This window comes from Phyllostomus hastatus, unplaced genomic scaffold, assembly GCF_019186645.2.
Source record: "Phyllostomus hastatus isolate PE091 unplaced genomic scaffold, TTU_PhHast_1.1 phas_scaffold_21, whole genome shotgun sequence".
NCBI lineage: Eukaryota > Metazoa > Chordata > Mammalia > Chiroptera > Phyllostomidae > Phyllostomus > Phyllostomus hastatus.
The window spans coordinates 31,113,779-31,139,282 of NW_025334017.1; the positions used below are offsets into that span (position 1 = coordinate 31,113,779).

Genomic DNA, 25,504 nt, shown 5'->3' on the forward strand with positions numbered 1-25,504 from the left:
TTTGTTCCTAATCACTTGCTGAAAAAAGAAAACTGCATTTAGCTCATAGAACTGCTTAAATAAAAAACGGTGATAATAAAATATGCCCCTAAAATATAAAAAAGCTTATAATTGTTTTGATTTCTTTGTAAGAAATTAAGCTGCTCTTTTGGCTTTCATTTTCAGAGTGGCAATTCTAAGCAAGTGCTTGTACAGTGCTGTTTATTGAGGGTTATTTAAAACTTTGAAGCTACTAAGGTAGTCCATTAAGAATAACCCCATGCATTTTAACATTGGCTTTACAGAGGTGTGACATCTGTAAACAGCATTAAACATTAAATGCTTCATAGATCACTATCCCACTAGGCCCAATAGATGGATTTTTTAAGGTATTTTGATAGAAGTTGTATAAAACTTAGGTCTCATAATTCTAATCTCTGCATTATCCACAGAGGATTTTTTATGAAATTTTAGTTATTTATTTTTAGAGAGAGGGGAATGGAGGGAGAAAGAAAGGAGAGAAACTTCAATGAGAGAGAGAAACATCTATCAGTGGCCTCTCATATGTGCCCTGAATGGGGACAAACCTCAACCCAGGCATTTGCCCTGACCAGGAATCGAACCAATGACCTTTTGCTTTGTGGGCCAACACCCAACCAACTAAGCCACACTGGTCAGGACATTTACAGGGGATTTAAAGCCATGATTTCTCCATCATTATATTTGTATGAAGTCATGTGTAATTCACACTTGATTATAAACTTTACATCTGTTACCCATGAAATTTTAAAATTGGAAAATATTTATGATATGTAAGTTATTGGACTCATTATTACATGCATTGCTTTATTTTAACCATCATAGTACATGCAGTGTATATGTGTTCATTAGTTTAGCCACTTAGCACCTGGATATCCATCTTGTATTTGAGAAAACAGGAGCATACTTCCCAGTATGAGCAGATGCAAAATACCCGATCACTAATTGCATCTAGAGTATAGACATGCAACCTAAGCTTCAGCAATTATGTATTCTGGCAGAGGGTGACAGAAGCAGCAGAAACATCCAGTTTTAGGTGCAATAGTTGTCATAATACTAACATCTTTTTTTACATATAGAATTCTTTTTTTTTTTAAGATTTTATTTATTTATTTTTAGAGAGGGAAGGGAGGGAGATAGAGAGAGAGAGAGAAACATCAATGTGTGGTTGCTGGGGGTCATGGCCTGCAACTCAGGCACGTACCCTGACTGGGAATCAAACCTGCGACACTATAATACTAAAATCTTAGAGAAGCATTATCCAATAGGAAAAACAGATCCTCCCCTGAATCAGAACCAGAGGCCATGTCACACTATAACAAAGTAAGATTCTAGAAAGATGAAATTAGTTCTGTTACATTCCAGGCTAATCAAAGACTTCATTCCACTTCCAGAGAAGGTAGTCTTTCTTCACCAATCTTGTCTAGCAGGCTAAAATATTCTATACACCAGTGTAATTGCAATACTCTCTTCTGAATGGGCATTTGTATGATGGTTATCACAACTGTTTTCTATCATTTTATTATATGGGATGTGATGATAACCTGTCTTTTGGCCATAGTCTCTGGACAGTGAAGAACTACTTCAGAAATAATGGAGAAGCCAGTGCAACACTTGGAGATTCCAGACTTGTAGGCAGTACCTGGCTGAGATTTGGGGTTTTTCCACTAATGCAGATAGAAAGTATGTTCCATGTAGGCCTTTTACAAAGTTAATGCAGGTGAAAAAAAATATGCAGCTATATAGAAACCTGATAATCAAAGGAGAGAATTACAGCGGAAGCAATTGATTGCCTTCCCAAAGGGCCTCTTCTGTGTTCATCCCAGGCCTTTTTCTTCCTGACAGAACATTAATTTGTTCAGCTATGTGCCTTACTCTGTTCATCCTCATGCTTTGTGGGTTGCTGACCCCACATGGAGTTCCATGGAATGGGTCCTCATCAGCCTATGCTAATTTTAGCAGTATCATTTCAATTTGTCAGGCATGAGATTAGATATCACTGTGTGACCTAATTCCAATCAGTGGAAAGTGAGAAGCAATCCACTGGGAAGCTCTGGGGAGAAAGGATTTCTTGGTGCCCAAATTAAATGCTGAGTGGAAAAAGTCAGATGCAAGAGGACAGGAAATGTATGACTTTACTCATATGCTGGATATAACATATAAAACAATAAGTGAAAAAGCAAAACAAACAAACAAAAGAACCCAAAGTCATAGACACAGACAACAAAAATTGTGATTACCAGAAGGGAAGCAGGTTGAAGGTGGGGGTGGGGGTGGAGAATGAAGAAGATAAAGTGGGTCAAATAAGCAGCGATGAAAGAGGCTAGGCTCTGAGTGGTGGACACACAATAAAATTACATAGATGTTATCTTATGAAGCCGTACACCTGAAATTTACATAATGATATCAACCATTGTTACCCACTTTAAATTTAATTTTAAAAATAAAGAAAAAGACAAAGAAACTGTCTGTTTTGGAAGTGACTGTATCCGACTGTATTGACTGGTGCTATTGCAGCCGTTTCTTAATATGTGGCTTGAGGTCAAAGCCAATGTGTGGAGATGCCCAGAGCCGAGAGTCAGATGTTTTTCCTGTGCACCTCAACATGTACACCTCCGGGCAGTGTGCTGTGCTAAATAATGCATTCTCTGTGATTTAAGGTACTTGATTTATGGTTTCCCACACTCGAAAACGTTCTAGTGGACAAATAGGTACAATTAATTCTCATTTTAAAGAAGTACCTTGCCCCCAAAATTTACCCACATTTATTCGCTTAACACTGATGAGGCTAAAATCTATTTCAAATTTGCCTGATGCCACAGTCCTTGCACTTAAACATCACACTATTCTGCATATTCATAGTAAGGATGGCAATTAAGAAACACTTTTTGTCTGCCAAATATCTGATACACCTGTAATCACTAGGTCCTTTAAGGCTGGGCATATGCCATTTGTGTTACATAGTGTTGGCAAGGGAGGTTAAATTCTGAAATCTAATAGCTAATAAAAGTATGTCAATTCCTTGGGGAAAAATACAGGAGGGATGAATTGGTATAAGCTATTTTATCATCCATGGAAAAGTCTGTATTATTATTACTATTATTATTTTGCTTCAAAACATATCTGAAAGTTAATGAAATTTCTCAATATTTCTCTAACATCTGACCGTAGTATTAGGCATTTGTACCCACAGAGTCAGTACAGAATTCAAATAAACCTTTGATGATGTTTAACTAAATAAATTAGTGATGTTTTAATATCAATACCATGCTATCCGTATTAGTGAGACATGAGGATATAGTTAAGGACATGAGCAAAGCCTAGGGTGTTACGGCCCATCACTGCCAGAGCATGTTCTGTTATTTGAGGGTAGTCTCTCATATCTATAGAAGAGTATTTATACTTCAGACTTCCTAAGATTGAAGCTGTGCTTGCTATATAGTAGATCTTCAATAAATGATAATTATTATAAGCTGTGATAAATTAATCATTAGAAAATAGATGTTCTTTTCACAATAAATCTTGAGGACTCAGTTCTTTTTTTCTTTTTTTGGCAATGGCTCTATGATTCAGAGTTTTCTATAATTCAAAAGAGAAGGGTTCCTTCCTCAAAATCTATGCTGCCAGAAATTTCTCTCTTCCAACAGTAGTTTTCCCCCATTATGTTCATTTTAGAATGTCAACAATTCACTCCAATATTAACAAGTATTTTTGCTACCAGATGAGGAAATATACTATGCACACTATATGCATAAGTATAAAAATATACAAAGTTTAATTAAATTTTAGCTATGCAATACCATGTCACCTAATCAACTTAACATCTAATTAAAACACTTCCATTTTCACATATTTTCCAGAGACCTTGATGCTCATAAGACAATGGTGAGAAAGGAGATAAATAAGATTAATACAGCATTCTGTATTAAGTGCTTTGGGACATGGACACACTGGGTTACTTGGAAACAGAGATGAGAGCCACCTAACCCAGTTGGAGAGTAAAGAAGAATTATTTCCTCCAGGATAACATCCCCAGGCAGCTCACTGGAAGGTGCTGCTGGGAACTGGGAAAAACATTGTAGAGAAAGAACAACAAAAAAAAGGCACAGTGAAAAGAAATGTTCTTTTTGTTTCTGTATTATTAGCTGTGAAACAAGAAATGATGAGGAGGAACACTAAAGGGGGAGATAGGGGCCCAGTCACATTAAGAACTTGAAGCTTTATATTGTAAATGAAGAGCAGCTAACAACCAGTTCTAAGCAAAGGGCTGACTGTGTTGAATTTTGCCTTTCACTTGCTTACTTGGGCAGCAGGAACAATCTGGATTTGAAAGGAAGCAGGTCAGGGTGAAGGTCAAGACCTTAAATTTTGGCTGCAGAAGTAAGGATGAAGAAGAGTGGACTTGATCACAATGCCTCTACCATAAGTAAAAATAACTATAATAATTTTTTTCTTGTTTTCATTCTCTATACATATAAAAGCACAATTGAAAAGTCCACTTAAAAGAAAAACAAACTGTGGCTTGCAGGACTATTTTACCAAATTGTATTAAGTATAAAGTCTAATTAAGACAGAATAGAATATGCAGTACATTCATTAAAAAAAGACACACGTTTCAGAATAATTGTAAAATGTGCCTGCTTTTGTAATGAATATTGTACATGGTATGCATTTCATATGCATATGAAAAACTAGTGTTTAGTAACTGTTAACTTAGTAATAATATTAATTTGCTTATGTTTGTAAAAAGATATATACAAAGTTAAATTTACATGAAATTTTTGGAATAGATAAATATTGTAAGATATCAAAATTTAAAAAGGGCACATGCCAATCCAATGTTCACTCATTTGAAAGTAATCTCACTTTAAAGAAAGAATGAATCTCAAATTCTTGGAAGAATTATACACCATGGTAGTACACATGGACATTTTATTACAGAAGACCTATTGCAAGACTCTGAACTAGACCACTCATAGATGAGAAATGCCAACCTAGGCAATTTTTTAGGTTCATCCACTTTGCTTCCAGCATCAGGTTAATAGTTTCGGTTCTTACAAGGGATCGTATTTTAGAGACAGGCGAGGAGAGAGTCTGGAGACACAGAAAGATATCGATGGAATAATGAAAGTTTTCAGCTTTGCTTTATTTTTTTATGCCTTTTGTGTCTGCACACAGGTCTTCCCCTGAAGGGAACTACTGGTATGTAACAATGACAGATTAAATATGGCATTACAAATGCTTCACTGAAGGGAAGAAGCTAGAAAATTTCTTTAAAAAATGTATCAAATATTAAATCTATAACACAATAGTACAAAACTGTAGGTTCTTTTCTGTCATTAATTGATGCTTAGCTACTGGAGGATATAATTTAAATTTCATAATGCATATAATTGATCAAGTTGAATTTAAAAATTTTGAAGAAAATGCTTGAGGATAATGTTATTGGTGTTAGGAGGATTTTCATTACACATTTGTATATGTTAGGTTGTACATATCCAAGATATTTTGAAAACAAATAAAAATGAGGCTCATGAAAATAAGTTTGTTAAAAAGAGCCTTGTGCTGGTTTTGTCTCATTAATAATTGGTCAGCTTAACCTATGGTATCTATTTATTGTTCCATTTATGTACCTATATCTATTTTTATATATGGAGAATCTTTAATTGAAGCTTTCTTAAAAATGAGATTAGCTCAAAATGACTGAACACACAGCTATAATAGTGACAATCAGATACCACACACTTTTACATACAATGAATCATTCAGTGGGTTCTAATTTCTATCATCAATTTATATTTAGTGTTTTTCTTATAACTACAAAGCAGAAGGATGAAAGATATTAGCTTCTCAATTCACAGTTTTTGCTGTTTATTTTTGTTTATGTAATTTCTTCAAGTATAGCCATTACTTAATGGATCTTTATAACTTAGTATCTATGGAAGACTTTGTTTACCTCCAAAAATATCTTCCTGAATAAGCATTTAAGTAGGAGTCCAAGAAGTTGGGATACAAGAAGATTCATTTGCCTCTGAATCTACTGCTTGTCATAGCTATACAGGTAGAAATATCTTTAGACCATGAATAAATATTCTTTTGAGTGAGTGGCTGAGTTAAAAGTGGGGAGAGGTAGTTACACTATGGTTTCCTATTTTATAAACTGTTCTTCAATTAATAACCTCTATCTTCAGTTTGGGATGTTATGATGAAACATAATTCAGGTAAAGTAAGTCCTCTAAGTAAAAACTCTCAATTTATTTAACTCATTCTATAAACACGTATTTAGAATTTATTCCTTATGAAGCATAATTCTACAATACTACAGACTCACTGGCTCTGAACTCCAACACTAGGGCAGCAGCTTGATAAGCCCCAGACAACCACAGTGAGGAACTGAATTGTCTGGCTTCAGGATGGGGACTGGAAGGGCAACTTTCTCATAGACAAAAGTGCTGGTAGGCACCACTCTCCCTTTGTTAAGCCCTCCCATGACACCACCCAGCTGGAAGGTGCATCAACACTCAAGTATCAAACAGAGAAACTAGGGAACAATCCTATTTACTATAGCAACAAGAAAAACAAAGTACCTAGCAGTGAAGTTAACCAAGGAGGTAAACACCTGCTCTCAGAAATATACAAAATGCTGAAGAAAGAAACTGAAGAAGATACAAACAAATAAATGGAAGCATATACCATGTTCATGGATTGAAAGAATTAACATCACTAAAATAGACATACTACCCAAATCAATCTATAGATTCAAATAATCCCTATTAAAATACCAATGCCATATGTCACTGATACAGAACAAATACTCCAAAAAATTATATAGAACCATAAAAAACCCCAAATAGCCCCAGCAATCTTGAGAAAGAAGAATAAAGTTGGAGGAATCCCAATATCTGATATCAAACTATACTTACAAGGCCACTATAATCAGATAAGATCGGGTGCATTCAGGGTGGTATGGCCACTATAATCAAAACAGCCTGGTACTGGCATAAGAACAGACACACAGATCAATGAAAAAGAATAGAGAGTCCAGAAATAAACCCACATCTCTATGGTCAATTAATATTTGACTATGGGGACATGAGCATACAATGTAGTAAAAAACAGTCTCTTCAATAAATGGTGTTGGGGAAACTGAACTTGTACATGCAAAAAAAAAAGATGAAAAAAGATGAAAGTACACCACCTACTTACAACACACATTGGAATAAACTCAAAATGGATAAAATACTTCAATATAAGTTGTAATACCAAAGAAGTCCTAGTAGAAAACACAGGCAGTAAAATTTCTGATACTCCACATAGCAATGCTTTTGCTGATACATATCTTAGGGCAAGGAAAGAAAGGAACCAATAAACAAATGGGACTACATCAAATTAAAAAGCTTCTGCATGGCTAAAGTAACCATCAATAAAATGAAAAGGAGGTGAGTGTATGGGAGAACATATTTGCCAATTATAAATCAGATAAGGGTTTATTCTCCAAAATATATAAAGAATTCATTTGACTCAACACCAGGAAGACAAAACAATCCAATTAAAAACAGGCAAAGGACCTGAATAGATACTTCTCCAAGGAGGACATACAGATGGCCCATAGACATATGAAAAGATGCTCAATATCACTAGCCATCAGAGAGATGCAAGTTAAAACCACAATGATATACCACCTCACACCTGCCAGAATAGGTATCATCAATAAATCAACAAACATTAAATGCTTGTGAGGTTGTGGAGAAAAGGGACCCTTAGGCACTGTTTCGGGGAAATATAGACTGGTGCAGCCAGTGTGGAATTTCCTCAAAAAATTAAACAGTATGAAATTCTGTAAAAAAAAAAAAAATGGAACTGCCCTTTGTCTCTGCAATTCCATTGCTGGGACTATACCTTAAGAATCCCAAAACACCAATTCAAAACAACTTATTCAGTACCATGTTCAAAGTAGTGCTATTTATAAGAGCCAAGTGCTGGACACAGTCTAAGTGACCATCAGTGGATGAGTGAATCAAGGAACAATGGTACATTTACACAGTGGAATACTATGCAGCAGAAAGAAATAAGGAACTTCTACCTTTTGCAACAGCATGGATGGAACTGGAGAATATTGTGCTAAGTGAAATTGGCCTGTATACACACACACACACACACACACACACACACACACACACATATATATATATATATATACATAATGGAATATTACTCTGCCATAATAATTAAGAAAATCTTGTCATTTGTGACAACATGGATGAACCTAGAGGGTATTAATCTAAGCGAAATAAGACAGAGAAAGAGCAGTGTTATATGATTTCACTTGTAAATGGAATTTATAAAACAAAAAGGAAGCAACAAAACAGAAACTTAGAGATACAGAGCACATTTGATGGCTGACCCACTGGAGGAGAGTTGAGGGGATGGACGAAAACGGGAAGGGAGTCAGATGTGTAAATTGGCAGTCACAGAAACAGTCACAGGGATGTAAAGTCCAGCATAGGGAATATAGTCAGTAATATTGCAATAACTATGCATGGGGTCAGAAGGGCACTCCACTGATCAGGGGATCACTTTGCAAGTTATGTAAATGACTACTCACTGTGTTGTACACATGAATCTAATGTAATTATATTTCAACTATCATTGAAAAAAATATTTTAAAAGTAACAATTCTAAGCAGACTCCTGTTTATTCTACCCAGTGTTTTCTTCAAGTTGTGACTGTTATTTTCTTTTCTTTTTAAATCACTCATTAGGAACTTCCCGAAGATAGAAAAATTTTCTTTCTAATTGTTAATCTATTATAGATTCAGCTTCCTATTCAGTAGAAATGCAACATTTCCTAGGAAAATCTTAGGATTTACTACATCAGTGTTCCTCTGGCTAGTCCAAGGTATATGAAGTTTTATATAGTTGCTCTGTCATTCTAGGGTTCAAACAGACTGAAAGTTTATGCAGAGGTGGTCCTAATAGAGAAGGGGTACAATTACTGCATGTCCAATGAATGTACACAGTTTGCAAACACATGTATATGCAGTAATTGTACTTCCTTTTCTCCCTCCCTTCTCTCCTTCCCCCTGGTATCACACAATGTGAGTGGTTATGCTGCTCATTCAGGAAGAGTCTGAAACTAAAGGAAGATAAGTAATTCTGAGCAAAGGGATTAGGCAGATTGCACACTTTTATGATAGATACCCTATGTGACTCTGGTTGTATGAAGATAATAAAATCATCTATGTGACTCTCTTCCACATTGGTGAGCTATTCCAGAAGACCAAAGAGCTGACAGGCAAATGCTGGATACACAGGTACAATATTGCACTTATCTTTCCTTACTACCTAGCTGCAGCTCTTGTTGAGGTGCTGGGCAGCTGGAGCCAAAAACAAGGTCCCAGAATGGTGACTGTGGTTCTCACTAACTCCAAGGCTGCCATTAAGATAACCTTCTACTGAGCGGTAAAGTATCTCAGGGAAAGGAAGCAAAAGCTCACAGCACTCTCCAATTCCTTTTTCAGGCTCTTAATGGAAGCTATTCTGACTTCTTAGAAGGATGTGCTGATGGCTCTGATGACTAATTTCAGCAGAGAGTCTCCACAAGGATATAACAAGTTCTCAAATGTGCAAGAGCACTTGTTATCCACACAGGAGAAAGGAAAGCTCAAACGCTGGTACTTCGGCATGCTCTGGGAACAGGGTGGTGGTGGTACTAGTTGCAGTAGTAGTAGCAGCATTATTATCATTAATAGTAGTAGTAGTACTATTAACATTTTTGAACAGGTACTATAATCCAAATTCTGCTCTAAGTGTATTGTGTATTAACTCATATAATCCTTTCTAAACCCCTCTGAGAAATGCATTGTTATCTTTGTTTTATTATTGAGAAAACAAAAGCCCAGGTAAATAAAATTTTTGGTGATCTGTGACTCATCATACCATTGTGAAATACGTATACCTGCATACTCATAGGTAACTTTTATATTTTAGATTATAAATGAGTAACTGTTAGCACTAAGGATACAGAATATAGAAAGGGAATAGAATATCGATATACATAATATATACATATTGTATATATTAAATATAAATATATAACTCATATATACTATGTGATATATAGTATATATTGTATATATTATGCAATATACACTATATAATATTGCATAATGTATAATATATATTGCATATATTATACAATGTGTATAATATATATAATATTGTATATATTATATACAATATATACTATGTATATTATTTTAAGCTGTATAATGGATAGGTGGTGACTTATCTTCAGGAGAAAGTAAAATGTTGAAAGTCAATGGTTATTATTGAGAGTATTAATTTCTCATGTTATAAAAAACTATGTTGCTTCAGTTTTTAAAATGTAAAATGAAGCTACATCTAACTTTGTTGAAATTGCAATCAAGGATACTGATCATGCAATTATGGAATTAACTAATATGCATATGATGAGTGTTAAAGTGTTATTTTAAGAATAAGAGAAATATAATACTTCTAAAATATATATTCTTTGAAAAAAAGAGAGATTTTGTTCTCTTTTTGTACTTCTCTGTGCCAGCATTTAGAAAATGATAATCATAAACAAAAAGAAAAACAAGTTATAAAAAGTTATAATTATAGAAATAAAAGATATCTGAAAATGATATAATACTAGAAGCTATTTAATAAGTTATGAAATAATCATACATAAGTCATGAATAAATTCAATGTCCTTTTACAGCCAGTGCAGTGTCTTGCACACAAGTTATAAATATTTGAGAACTGTTTTACTAAACAGAATATAAATGTTTTATAATTCATTATATTATTGCATTTAGGTGATTTTAATAATATGAAACTGCATACAGCAATTGCTTATACAGATATTTTACAAGCTATCAACAACAAATAATCAACACCCAATATTTCTTAAATATTTATCGTGTGATAGACACTTTTCTAAACTCTAAGCCATAACTACCTCTTCCATTCTCTTTCCTGTGGAAGAACTTTCCCCTTCTCTAACTCTTATTTGAAATTAATGATGATTAACAGGGCTGATCTTTTTAATTAATAGATGTGACAAGTTAAGTATATGGTTTAGTTTGGAGATTTTTTTTAAACAACAATTTTTTAAAACATTTATTTATTTATTTTTAGAGAGGGAAGGGAGGGAGAAAGAGAGAGAGAAACATCAATGTGCGGTTGCTGGGGGCCGTGGCCTGCAACCCAGGCATGTGCCCTGGCTGGGAATTGAACATGCGATGCTTTGGTTCGCAGCCCACACTCAATTCACTGAGCTACGCCAGCCAGGACTAGTTTGGAGATATTTTGATATCTGTTTTACACAAACGATTCTTCTTTACCTGTTTTACTGCTTTCTCTCTTTTTGCCTGTGTTTTTCACTATTAAAGACTTTGTGATGGGCAGGCAAATATGCAGTTTGCAAAGCTGGAAAGGTGTCATCTGCCTAAACAAAATACAAAATCTCCAATAGGTTTAACAGGATAACCACTGCACTTCGCTATATTAACAATGAAGAAACATATCAATGGTTCCATTACCTTTGCCTGTATTAATGCAAATTCATTTAATGTGCTTACAACTTCCCATTTCTTGAACCACTGAGGGGGTGTTTGCTGATCAGCCCAAGTTGTAACCAGGAAATGTTGAGGACCTACTCTGGACATAAATGCTTTCCATCAATACTCCCTCCTTCCTTAAGTAGAAATACAATCCTTCAGTGCTAGGGATAGAGAGTGAAGGCATGAAATGAAAAGGGCATGGGATTTTGGAATAATTAAACAATGTTTAAATCTGTCTACTGACAAAGGCATGCATCTGGGAAGAAAAAGAGACAGAGTGGGACAAAGTCAAGATTTGAAACTTTCCCTTTTATATCTTAGCTAGTAATTTGTTCCGGGTCTCCTTTGCTTGGCAGCGTTTCCCATTTGAAGACACCATCCCTTAAAAGGCCTCTGTTCTGCAATCCCCTTGACTTCTCTTTCCCACCTGCTGTAAACAGAATAGCAGCCTCCCAAAGATGACCATTCCTTAATCCGGGGAGCCTGTGCATATGTTGAAAGTGACTTGCAGATGAGGTTAAAGACTTCGAGGTGAACAATTTGTCACCCATTGCCCAGTTGGGCCCAAACTAATCACACAGTCCTCAAAAGTAGAAGAGAAAGGCAGATGATCGGTCCAAAGAAATGTGACAGAAAGAGAACTAGGCCTGGATTTGAAGATGGAGAAGGATGGCTGGAATGACCTTCAGTGGAGAGCCAACAACAAAAACAACAACAACAACAAAACAGAAAACACAGGGCCTCAGTCCTACAACCACAAAAATTACATTCTGCCGACAGAATGAATAATAGGAAATATTCTTCCCTAGAGTTCCAGAAAGGAATGCAGCCTCCCGAGACTTCAATGTTATTGCAGTGAGACCTGTGCTGAACCTGTGACCCACAGAACTGTAAGATAATACATGGGTTGTTTCAAGCAAAGTTTATGGTAATGTGTTACAGCAGCAATAGCACCCTCACCATCATAATGCCACCCAGCCCTCATAACTTTCACATTGTGTAGTGTGGCCACTTACCCATAAGATTGAGACAGGTTATTTAAGTTCTCTGAACTTGTTTCTGCATGTATAAAATGAACCCAGTGATAGCAACTACGTCATCTAATTAATGAGAGGATTCAGTGAGATGATACATAAAAAGAACTTAGAATAGCTCCTGACATAGGTACTCAATCATGTCCATTTTAATGCATTCATATTCATGTTCAATAATATAATATTAATAAACTAATAGTTATTTTCCTAATATCTGTCCTCTTACTAGACAGTCTTAAACAGGAATAGTCCTCATTTACCCAACAATTTGGACTAATTCTGTGTAATAGGGTTTATAAAACCTTTCCCAAACATCCTATTACCCCTTCTTCTATAGTAGTAGGATTTCTATCTGGTGTCAAGTTACCCCAAATAAAGACTGTATTTTCCATCTCTCTTGTAGCTGAGTATGATCATGTTGCTAAGTCATTTTATAAGTAAGTAAGTAAATAAATAAACAAACAAATAAATAAAGTGTTTTGCAGGAGATTGCAGAAACCTTTCTTAAGAAATAGCTTGCAATTGTCCTTTGCTCTCCTTCTTTACTTCTTGCCCCAGTCTGCTTCCTGGAAACTGTGAGACACCACGCTGGGACCCAGAGGGCAAGGGCTCCTCCCTGGGAATGGAGGGGCAGTGAATTAGCCTACTTCATTGAGAAATTCCTATAGCAGCGCCACCACCAGTCTTGGACCACATCTTGTTTCAGTCTCTCTTACAGTGGGGTTTTCTGTCCCTGAGAGCCAGGCCTAATCCTAGCTGGTAAACCTGGATCCTGGCAACTGCAATTAAAGATTCCTTTGTCTAGTGTCTCATTTTCTTTCCCTAAACCAGTTCCTCCAAATTTTATTTGGCTGTATAAAGTATACTAATTGCTACCATTTGTATGAATTACTTAATATTTATACCTAATTGTCATTTAGCATGGCTTTGGTTATATATATATATATATATATATATATATATATATATATATATATATATTTAAACAATTACAATATTGAAATTAAAGTGATAGGGGCACCAACAGTTAGTAGTGGGAGGAGTAATGAAAACTAAAAATACTTTATTTTTACATACTTTGTATCCCTTTTTGTAAGAATTCAAGAAGTCCCCAGGAAAAACTAATAAACATGCAAATAAACCAGTGAGATTTTTACATGGGAACATTTAATCATTTCTTTCAATATTCATTTGAAAAACTCCCACATGGCATCTAAATGTTAAGGATGCAAAGATTCAAGCATGCTTTTGTCCTGAAAAGTTAAACTAGGAAAACAGATGAGTAAGCAGATAATTACAATATAATATGATAATTGGTGAACTAGTATGCAGAGAAGGATCTTAAGCCTGTCAAAGAAGAAAGAGAAGGAAGTGTTCCACAAAAAAAAACTAAAATATGAAATGAATCCTAGAATACGGCCAAGAACAACCAGGATTACAGTTTAGGGAGGTACAAACAGAGAGGGGAAGGGTATTCCTTAAAGAGGGAGCAGCACGTCCTGCAAACTGGAGGGCTCTGTCATGCGCAGGCATGGAGCGGCGTGCTGGGGTGTGAGCCTGGAAAGGTGAGGGTGTTCAGGTTGCCGATGGGGTCATCTGTGAAGCTACATGGATCTATATAAATATTTCATCAAGGAGGAAGATATTTTATTTTAGAATAAAATATCGCACTGGATTTGTTAGTAATCTTAGCATAAGCCGTAAAAGGAGATGAAAGTTCACCAGTTGAAAAGTTGGTCGATAATCCAAAGGAGAAATAATGCAAATCTGGATGAGAGAGTTAAGCAACTTTGAGGCATATTAATGATCTATACTGAATTCATCAGACTTTCTATTTAGATGTATCAAGGAAGAATATACAATGAATATGCTTGACTTCAGAATATTGAGGAACATGAATTTTACGGACGTGGCAAACGAAGACGAGTACTGAGAAAAAGCCTGAGAAGGTAGGAGAAAATTTAGGAAATCAGAAAATAAACAAGCAATAAGAGAAAGTTTCAAAAAGCAGAAAATGATCAACAGTGTCAGTAACTGTCTACCTATATCTACCATTTTCCTTTTATTCATTTTTATTTTTAAACTATATTTTATTATACAGCATAACATATATTACTGAAATTTAAGATACATTTTTGTTAGCATACAAGTAAAGTGGGAAAAAATAAGTCTATTCCTCCAACCACGAATAATCATTTTAACATTATGAAATGTTTATTTTTTTCTGTGTTGATATTTATTTTTAGATAGCTATTCAATGTGCCCACCTAAAGTTACTGATTTTAAATAAATTAGTTCAAATAAATAAATCAGTTTGACCAGAGGACAGGTCACAGTGTCAGGTGCTGGGAAGAATCAAGAGGTGCTGGGAAGACAGGTGGGAGTCAGTGAATAGGAGGGGAGTAAAGGTCAGTACCTTTGATGGTCACCCCCTCCCAAGGCTGGTTGTCCTATAAATGGTGATCACAGCCACTTTGTCTAGCTTAAGGAACTTCTAGTTTGTTTCCCTGTTTTCTGTCTTATTGATTTATACCACGGTCTGCATTTTATGACTAAGCTCTTTCTGAATCATTACTTGGTAAATCTTGGTAAGTCCAAATGGCTTTGATTTCAGTTTATCTCTGAGCTGCTGCCTCAAGTTCGCTCCCTCTTGCCTAACTAAACTGTAGCAGACACTATCAGTACTTCATCTGGACAGCTCCCCTTGGATGCTTCTTGTCTTTTCTGTTATCTGTTTGCTGCCTTCCATATTCATTTGCCTCTCAGTCTTGTGGGGACTGTCTTTGAGTTATGGGAACAGCCTGTCCATACATGAGCCCTAAAAGACCTGTCTAGCCCATAGCCCATGATTATGGCATGCAGAAGTATGAGATCCCAGCTCCCCCGCTCTGAGTTGGGGTAAATTCTCATATATAATTTACATGGCATAGAATCAGTCTGAACCTTGAATTTTGCCTGAACTTGCTCTCCTACTTAACTACTTATTTACTGTCTTGCTTCTCCCCATTCCTTAATAGTTTTCTGAGCACACTTTCTTAATAAATCACTTGCATACAAATCCTTGTGTTATGTGTGCTTTCTGCAGAAAAGACAGCTGCAGGCTGCAGAAGTAACAGTCTCCATGCCTGGCTGAGGTCTCAGACCTGGCACGGAAGCTTGGCACACATCCCCAGACTCCAACTACTTGGCACATAGAACTAGTACCTAAAGTGGTCAGGCTAAATTAAGTGGCAAAAGGCGAGCTGCCATGATGGAACAGTGACAGTATGGAAAGGCTTCTAATAATAGTGTTATAATGGAAGTCAGGGGTGTATTCTGATGCCTGCAGAGTTTATGGGGAGGGACACTGAGGGGAGGGTTTATAGATCTAAACACAAACCATGGGCTTAAATGTTGTATTAAATATAGGAGTGAAATATTAAAAAAATAGTAATCATGTTATAAAATTGACCTTCGATACTTCTTTAAAAAAATAAAAGAATAAAAGCACCTCCTAGAAGGGGATAGCAACCTAGAAAAGGTTGTCCCTTTGTACCTACAAGTGCATGTGAGACAGACATCCCTGTGGAGGTCGAGGGGAAACTCCCATCTATCCTGCCACTCCAGCAGAAACCAAATCTATGTTAGGATAATGTGAAATGGTACAGTGAACCTTCATGAGTATATGGAAAATCCAGTAACTTTGTTTTATGATTTCTCTAGAGAAAGTAATATACAGGTATAAATATTATTTAATATGAAGTAAATATAGTTAACATTTATTTATAAAGCAGTGTTAAATGGCAACAAAATATCTTCTATCCATTGTGCACTAATTTTAGACTATGCTGGATCAAAATGCCTAATCATTTCTCACATAATCCATATATACTGCTTATTTTTATCTATTAGCTCTTTTATTTATACAAGTGTTAGCTGAGCACCCACGGTAGCTAGATACCATTTTAATGTGTAAACCTTCTTAATTACTCAACATATCTCAACCTATGTATTTTCCTCTATTTGATGTGCCTTCTACCTAAAATAATCTTTGGAATTAGGGAAGGTATAAATAATGGCAAATATAATACTTTAAATTTGCAAGATAATTTCTAGTGTATAAAGTGTTGTTTAGTTTATTGATGTCTGTGATTGACATGGCAGGTGGGGGAGAGCCGTCCTGCCTTAAATGTGAGGAAACTTGCATTCAGAGAGGAGAGACAATCTGCACAGCAATTCAGGACATTAGACCCTTAGATCAAAACTCCATTGATGCATTATTCTACATAGAATAATAAGAAAGTGATTTATAAATAGGTCAGAAAGGCCCAAAGTGGGTTCTTAAATATATGAACTTAAAAATCATAACAGCCCCTGGATGCTCCTCACTGACGTGCCTAAGTTATAGCAAACAACATTCTCTGACTCCTAAGGTGCAAACGTGAGCCATTGTTGGAATATTTATAGTCTTGGAGTACAAAAACCATTCTGCTTTTGGCTAGTGTTACCCCACATTTTAAAAAAGTCAATTCTTACTCTTTTGATGACCAGTTTTATTTCTTCTGACACTTCAGACTTCTGCTAAACCAGTGAGAGTTTTAATCTGAACTGAAGGTGACCTCATGTGCCTGTCTTTATTCTTCTGAATTATATTCTTCTACGCTCAATTAATTTAATCTTTCATTGCTGACCTCCCAATGGATTGTATTTTCTCAGTTGTGAGATCTGCTGACATCCTTGAGACATCAACATTACTCTTCTCTCACTCATTCAGTGTGGAGGCCAGAGCATTCTACTGAAAGTGGGCACAAGGACTGGTCAAAAATTCATGAGAATTCAGTTCCACAATTTTTTCATCTTAGTTCTGCATATTACACTATAGGATTATTTCATTAAAAACTGTTTAAATTTACCATTAATTTATATGTTTATATTTGAAGAACCACTTATACAAATGCATTTTATAATTTTAAATACCAATGATATATATTTATATTTGAAACTAAGTACAAATGCACCTAAGGTATTCATTCTGCAATTCTTCCATGGATATTGGATCTTGGAGTGGAAATGGATGGCATTCAAATGTATAAATGTAACATTAAAAATACACACAATATATAAAAACAGATTTCCAGTTAGGTACCCTACTTGTTTACCTTTGCAAGCTGTTCATACACTATTTACTATAACTTTGATCCTCCTCCTAAGAATTACTTTGTGATCTTATTCTGTCTAGTGGCTACAGATAACATCTATATGCTAACAGCTTGCGAATTTGTGAGTTCCTGTTTTACAAAGTCCCTACTACAAACTCTTAGACTCTGTAATACCATAGTTTCTATTTTCTTCCTCCAACTATATCTAAAGATGGTGTCTGCCTGTATGGTTATTGCTTATGTGTTACTTTTTGTTATTTCAAAATTAGTGCATAAAAATCCTCCAAATCCATTCAACACGTTTTAAATAACTATTGTGGATTATAGTTTTCCTGACTAGACCTTGACTGATACATCCCTTGGTGTCAAGAGGTGCCCAAGAAATAGACTCTTAAACAAGGAGTTTTGGAGAGCACTTTGTTTATTTTGGGGTCTTGACATAGCAGGGCTCTTGGTCTGTAGAAAATGGCATAAATATTATTTCATTTATTACTTGAGATTGGAATGAAACCCTTATTGAGGGAAAAGTTTGGGGGTGTGTGGCAAGTGGCCATTGCAATGATGACTACCCATACCCAAAACTATAAGGACTATGGAGGCAGATGACCACGAATAGCTTTACTGGAGTCAGAAAAAAAAATTAAATTACAGTGGACAAGAGACCTTCTATGGTGACCCTGTGACACTGGGCAGGTATGGCTGAAAATTACATCCATAATTTAATAATTCGAGTTGCATAATTATAATATGACAAATTGATAGACTCTCAATTTCTCGCATGGAAATTAGAAGATTAATTGAGAAGGAATGTGATCTTATAATTTGAAATAGACACATTTGGATGCTTCATAATAAAGCTGAGAATCTTAAAACCTCCAGTCTTTCAGAGTCACCTCTGCCAAAGGGAGCACCTCCTCTTTCCTCGAAGCCCCAGTAAAGGCTTCACTTGAGGCAATTCCCTTGTGATGGGGCATTCTGTCCCCTTGAGAGCCACCACCACGACCTCTCGTTTTCTGAAGCAGAGCAGTCAAACACTCCGTGGGGGTGGCAGTGTCCAGTATTCTGTACAATACGGTAGCCACGGCCAACATGTGGCAGTAGAGCGCTTGAAGTGTGGCTTGTCTGAATTGATGCCACTTAACTGTTAAACATGCTCAGTAATTCAAAGATTTGGAGTGAAAATAAAATGATGGTAAATTACTGCATTATTAATTTATGCTAATTGCATGTTGAAATGATAAAATCAGCATTAAATAAAATACAATCCTAAAATTAGTTTTATACTTTAAAAATGTAACTACTAGCCCTGACTGGCGTAGCTCAGTGGATTGAGCGCCAGCTGCAAACTAAAGCATCGCAGGTTTGATTCCCAGTCAGGGCACATGCCTGGGTTGCAGGCCACGGCCCCCAGCAACCGCACATTGATGTTTCTCTCTCTCTCTCTTTCTCCCTCCCTTCCCTCTCTAAAAATAAATAAATAAAATCTTAAAAAATGTAACTACTAGAAAATGTAAAATTATATGTGTCTCACATTATATTTCTGTTGGACAGGGCTGGTCTAGAGAGTCTTTAAACAATTCCATACACATAGATCAAAGGGTTTTGAAAACTACCTTCTTATATAATTTTAAATAGGCATCTATTAAAAAACAATTCTAAGTGTGAGTAGATGCAAATATTGCAATTACTATTACACTCTAATTTTTTAAACACCAAAATATAGTTTCCTTAAAATCTTGGGTCATTAGTTCATTTAATTTCTAATATTTTCCACCATATGTTAAAACTGAAAAACCTGTTAAATCAATTTGACAAATCATAAATGTTTTGTGTTCAAAAAGTCAAACTTTGTATTTCAATTCAAATAGGTATATAATGTACTTCTCTGTATTGTGAATTTTAGTTCCATTATAGACAGACTTATGAATAGATAGATGGATTAAAAATAGGTGTATACTTGGATGAAAGAAAGATAGACAGATAGATACATACATACATATATAGATGCATAGATAAAGAGATGGGCCGTTCAATAAGTTTGTTGATAAAATAAAGTTGTCTCCTAATATATCTTAATGAATCTATTTTTTTGCTTTGTTCTGAAAGACTCCGACTTAAGAGCTATGCACCTGGAATTACTTACTCTTAATCTTCAGAGTTTTATTTACACTCAAATAAAGTAAAATATTAATATTTCAGGGGGAAGAGTAATATGTGCCTTTATTTTGACACTGTGAAAGACAGTCATAAAAGGAAGAGTGATAAAAGAGAACAAACAGAAGACAGATGATCATCAGGCAGGACAGTGATAGAAACTGGAGTATCTTAAAATGGTGACCAGGACCCTCGGGTACAATAAGGGAATTGTTTTTGGATCCCAAGGGTACATGTACCTCAGGTTAAAGACAAATGCACAAGATCACCTATACTAAGGAAGATTATCCTCATAAAAATTAAGAAAATGTTGAAGACAGAATATTATTTATTTCACATATGGATCTATTGTTAAATGCATATATTAATGCAAGAACAATTCTATGATCATATTATTTAAAATATCAACTCTAATATTTTAACTTCCTGTTATGAAGAAACCCTCAATTGCATTCATTACTGAAATGCTATAATTAAAGGAAACATTCCCTTAAAGAGGCTTGTGGAAGGGATATAAAAGAACCTTAAAATTGCATATTACTATAAAATTATAATGCCCAGTCATTATATTCTATTTTTAGTAAGCTTAATGGCAATGGTAATATACTGATCAGTAAAAGTGACTATAATTTATAGTTTAATATTTTAGTACAAGACACAGTTACCTATAAATTATTCAGCCACATAATCAAATATGGAAGAAAATAGTTTGTAGTAATGTTTTATTGCAGTAATACATAAACTAAATCTAACAAATAACTGAAGAGAAGAAGCATATTTCTTGCCAAAATGGCAAAATTTGGCAATAATAATTGCTATCGTTTAAAGCGATCCTACTTTGAATCAGAAATTTCACACTTTCTTATCTAATCAATAAAATGACTTTATGATATGGTATTATTGTATCTAAAAGATAAAACAAAACAAACAAAGAAGCAGACGCCTGTGGCTCAGAGGACTCAGGGGTCATGCCTGCCTAAAACTGCGTCATGTCTAGAGTACAACCCAGATTTGAAACCCGTTCGGGCTGCTTTCATTCACTATCAAATCTCAGAGGTTTTCTTTTCTCTCTCTCTCTCTTTTTTACCTACCATCGATTTGTATTGGATATTGAGAACACCATGATTAGTTTACAAGTCCCTGAACATGCAGAAAAACATGAGCAATCTTTTTTGAGGAAAAGTATGGATACTGAGGGATGCAGAATGTTGGCTAACTGGGGTGTACACCAACTAGGAGAGCTGTGTGCCTGTGTCTCATGCCAGCAATTGCCTTCCAAAAACGAGTTTCTAATGTGGGAATCTAAGCAAGCAAGACTTTAAACAGTATTTTTTAAACTGTGTGTTGCAACTTGTTAGGGTATCATAAAAATTATTTAGTGAGGCATAATCAATATTTTAAAGATAAATAGGTTACGATTCATCAGAATACAAAATAGTGAAGTCCACTTTTGTTGTAAGAGGAAATATTCCGTGGCACTGTGTGTGTGAGCAGGTGTGTGTCTGTGTAGTGTGAACGATCTGGGACACGATAACACAATGTCAAATATAACTCTAACTGTGCAGAGTGGTTAAAAATGCTTGAAAACCAATTTCTGTAGATTATCCTAAAATAGAGGCGAGCCAACAGATTAAAAATTAATGTCCTCAGTCAGCTATTTGATAAAAGTAGCAAAGAAGTAAAAGTAATTATGTCCTCTTTAGAAAATAAATTGGATTTTTTTAAGAAGAAAACGGGGAGATAAAAGTTTGGCAGATTAGGTCAGATAAACAAGGAGAAATGAGACGACCTCTGTGAATCTTCAGGTAACTCAGTGATGAAAATAAATTAAACTGAACAGAGCCCCTATCTTACAGAACAGAAAATAATTACCACATTTTGATGACAATTACAGGTAATTACCGTGGCACAAAAAAGATTTCTATCTCCATGCAAGATTAATACAATGCGTTTGTTCCGTACTTTACAATGAACTCACTTCATGCTTATCTTAGTGTGAGATATAACCTCGTAAATAGCACGTGTCTCATAAAGCACACATCTCTGACCTTTGCTATTTATGTAATCGTAGACAAGTTATTTAGCTTCTTTGTTAAAAGCAGGAATAAAACTATCTACCCCCTGGGGGAGTCTCATGAAGATTAAATAATTCATAAAGAGTGCTGCAAATTTTACCTGGCATGTTGCTAAGTGTTCAATAAACCTGAGTTTATCTTTCAAGTGCTTCATGATTTTTTATTTTCTCAACAACTCATAATTTGAACAGAGATGGTGATCAATAAATAAATATTTGTTGAATTGAACTGACTGATGACATGGGTTGGGTGGTTAAAATGATTTCCTCTGTATATTCTTACAAGGAAAAGCCGGGGAGAGTAGGAGAAGGAACCGACCTAATTTTTCAGTTGTTCCTACATTCATTCAGAATTACTATTATGTTTGAAGTATTGTATCATGTGCATATTTAGATGTATTACTCACTTTTAATGAAAGAGAAAGATAACCCAACCTTTTAAATGTTATACTATGAGTCTTCTATTAGTGCCAAGCACATTAAAATAAATCATTTATAGTAAAGAATAGGTGTGTGACACATGGCAATAAAGAAACATTAGAAGCCAGCTGTGTTCATAAACATGATACACCTGAATAATATGTCAAGTAAAAAAGATAAGAAGTGAAAGCCATTATTCATGGCCTCTTTAAAAAAGAAAAATATAATCATCAAACACTTGTCTCAGAAAGCGTTCATTTATAATTTCAATGTGCTGTCAATTGTACGTTAACATATGGAAGTGCAATTGTTTTATTCTACATTTACTTTTTCCAAATTTTTCATACAAATGTATGTTCTGTATAATGGATAAGTAGAAAAGATTGCAGAAATCACACTTTCTGCAGAAATGTTTTTCACAGTGCTTTCCTCACGCTCTCCTTGCTGTTGGCCCCCTGGTTCTGCTTTTCTACCACAGGCCATGTTCTCACCTTATTTGTATTCACTGCTGTGATGACCCAGACACACTGTGCATTGCTGTCATACTGGAACGGGAAGTTGGGAGACGTAAAGATTCCGCTTGGTCCTTGAAGATTAGAGCCACATGTCTTCACTGCAAGAGAAATTGGATTTTAAATGATGAGCTTATACCATATACAAAATCGTAGCAGTGAAATAACTTGCAAATAGCCTTTAAATGCAAAATTGCACAATTAGAACCACACTGAAATATATATTCTGGCTATAATGTTCACATATCAAAATGAGAGTATTTTTATACACACTAAAATTCACAAGCTCAATATTTTCAACAATTGAAAACTAATGATGAATAAAATGCCCTTTGACTGTAAATAGGTTAGTTTAATTAGAGAAAGGTATATTTATTCAATATTATGTTAACACAAATCTACAAAAAGAAAACACAAAAAGCCTTGGATTGACTAAGCAATCTAAAGGGTAGTATTTTCATTTAACTACCCTCAGACACATAATAGCATAATTGAGGCATCGATATTAAAAGTACTCTTTCCATTCTTACAACTGTGAATTAGCACACAGTGGCTGCACAGAAAGCTACATGGGAATAATGTGAAGTCCCACAAAATTTAAGTGTTCTAAGTTCCCGCTAATGCTTCTTTCTTCTACTTAACAAAACAACTTGTGACCACACTGCATTTGCCTTAACTTCTTTTTTTCCCTTGAGTTTATAGCTTGTGATTGAAATGGTTGCTTTTGATTTTCTCTTGTATGTGTCTGATTTCCAGTTTTTATTGCTGTTCAAATACAGTCGTCTCCATTTCCCCCCACCACCCCCACCCACCCATCTCCACCTCTCACCCTCATTTCTACCCCCTTTGGTTTTGTCCATGTGTCCTTTATACATGCTCCTTGATGACCCTTTTCCTTTTTCCCCTCCCATTATCCCCTTGATTTCCAAATTTTAAACAAAAAAACCTTATTTTGTGAAAAGGGAAAATCAAAGTATATTCTTCCTTTAACATTAATTACCAATCTTTCCTTTTTTATTTACTGTCTAACTTATTATAAGTCTTGTATGCTCACTACTTCATTTTCTTCTGTTCCATTCATTCTGGTGTTGTTTGTTCTCCAATTACCATGGTATAAATACTCCCAGACTCTGGCTAATTTGAAGCTACCAAAGGCTTATCAAGACCTCACAAATTTCTGAATATTTCACAATTGGCTCTTTTTCCCCAGCTCTATTGATTATAACTGACATGTAATACTGTGTAAGTTTAAGCTGTATAACAAGATAACTTGATATATGCATATGTGTGTGTGTGTGTGTGTGTGTGTTTGTGTGTGTGTATATGGCAAAATAATAAAAGTAGTTAACCTCCTCATCACATCACATAATTACTTTTTGTGTATGTGTGCAGTGAAAATATTTAGGATCTCTCATATTCTCTTAGTAATATATTAATACGGTACTATTAACTATAGTCACCGTACTGTGCATTAGATCACCAGAAGTTGTTTGTCTTATAAATGGAAATGTATTCCCTTTGAAAAAAACTCCTCCAAATTTCTCCTGACACCCCCATTGCCACTTCTGGCAATTCATATTCTCTGTTTCTATGAGTTTTTTTTCTTTTCTATTGTTCTTTTATGTAATTTTATTGAGATATAATTCATATAATATAAAATTCACCCTTTAAAATGTATAATTAAGTGATTTTGCAGTAAAGTAACAAAGCCGCACAGCCTTTACTACTACCTAATTCCAGAGCAGTTTCTCTGTATTTCCCCTTTATAATCTCCACCTTCCTGTACATCCCCTCCCCCCTAGCAATCACCACACTTTTGTTTGTGTCCCTAAGATTCTTCTCTCTCTGTTTTTTTTTTTCTTTTTTGGCTCAATCCCACCATCACCCTGATTCAACCCCCGCCCCTGCCCCAACAGCTGTCAGCCTACTCTCTATCTATGAGTCTGTCTCTGTTTCACTTGTTATTCCATTTTGTTCATTACATTCCACAATGTGTGAAGTCATATGGTAGTCGTCTTTCTCTGACTAGCTTATTTCACTTAGCATAATGCCCTCCAGATCCATCCCTGCTGTCCAAATGGTAAGAGTGTTTCTTTTTTAGGTTTCACGTATAAGTGAGATCATTACCCACAACTTCTTATAAGCCATCCATACTCACTACTCCATTTTTCTCCCCCATTCACTTTTGAAACTATTTCAGTTTTTCTTCTCTGATTTCAGTGTGAACATTGCATTCTCAACACCAACAATGATCACCCAATTGCTAAATCTAACATCTCTCCATTTTCTCCACATTCTGGATCTCCCACAGTAATGGAAATGTATTGCTAAACTTTGAAATTCTCTGCCTTCCCTTTCACAGCCCTGAAACTGTCTGGATTTGGGACATATTTGTTTAAAATAGTTATTCTCCATACCTGTGTCCTGGTTCTATTTTTTTTTATCTGACCCTTAAGTAGCATAATTATAAACTGATTTAATGGCCTCTTTTCTCTTTTTTAATGACCTCTCTGAATGTTTAATCTCATTCACTTCTACAGTGATAACTTCTGTGTTGATAGCTCTCA

General features: G+C 35.3%; 1 protein-coding gene across 3 annotated transcripts in view; it reads right to left on the reverse strand.

Annotated features, from left to right (window-relative positions):
• Nucleotides 1-25,504, reverse strand: part of CSMD3 (CUB and Sushi multiple domains 3) — an 891,194-nt gene that overhangs the window by 444,808 nt on the left and 420,882 nt on the right. For all 3 annotated transcript variants that reach the window (XM_045861257.1, XM_045861256.1, XM_045861255.1), the window contains one exon: nucleotides 22,917-23,038. In XM_045861257.1, coding sequence (XP_045717213.1) covers nucleotides 22,917-23,038 — 122 coding nt within the window. The remainder of the gene's footprint in view (nucleotides 1-22,916; nucleotides 23,039-25,504) is intronic.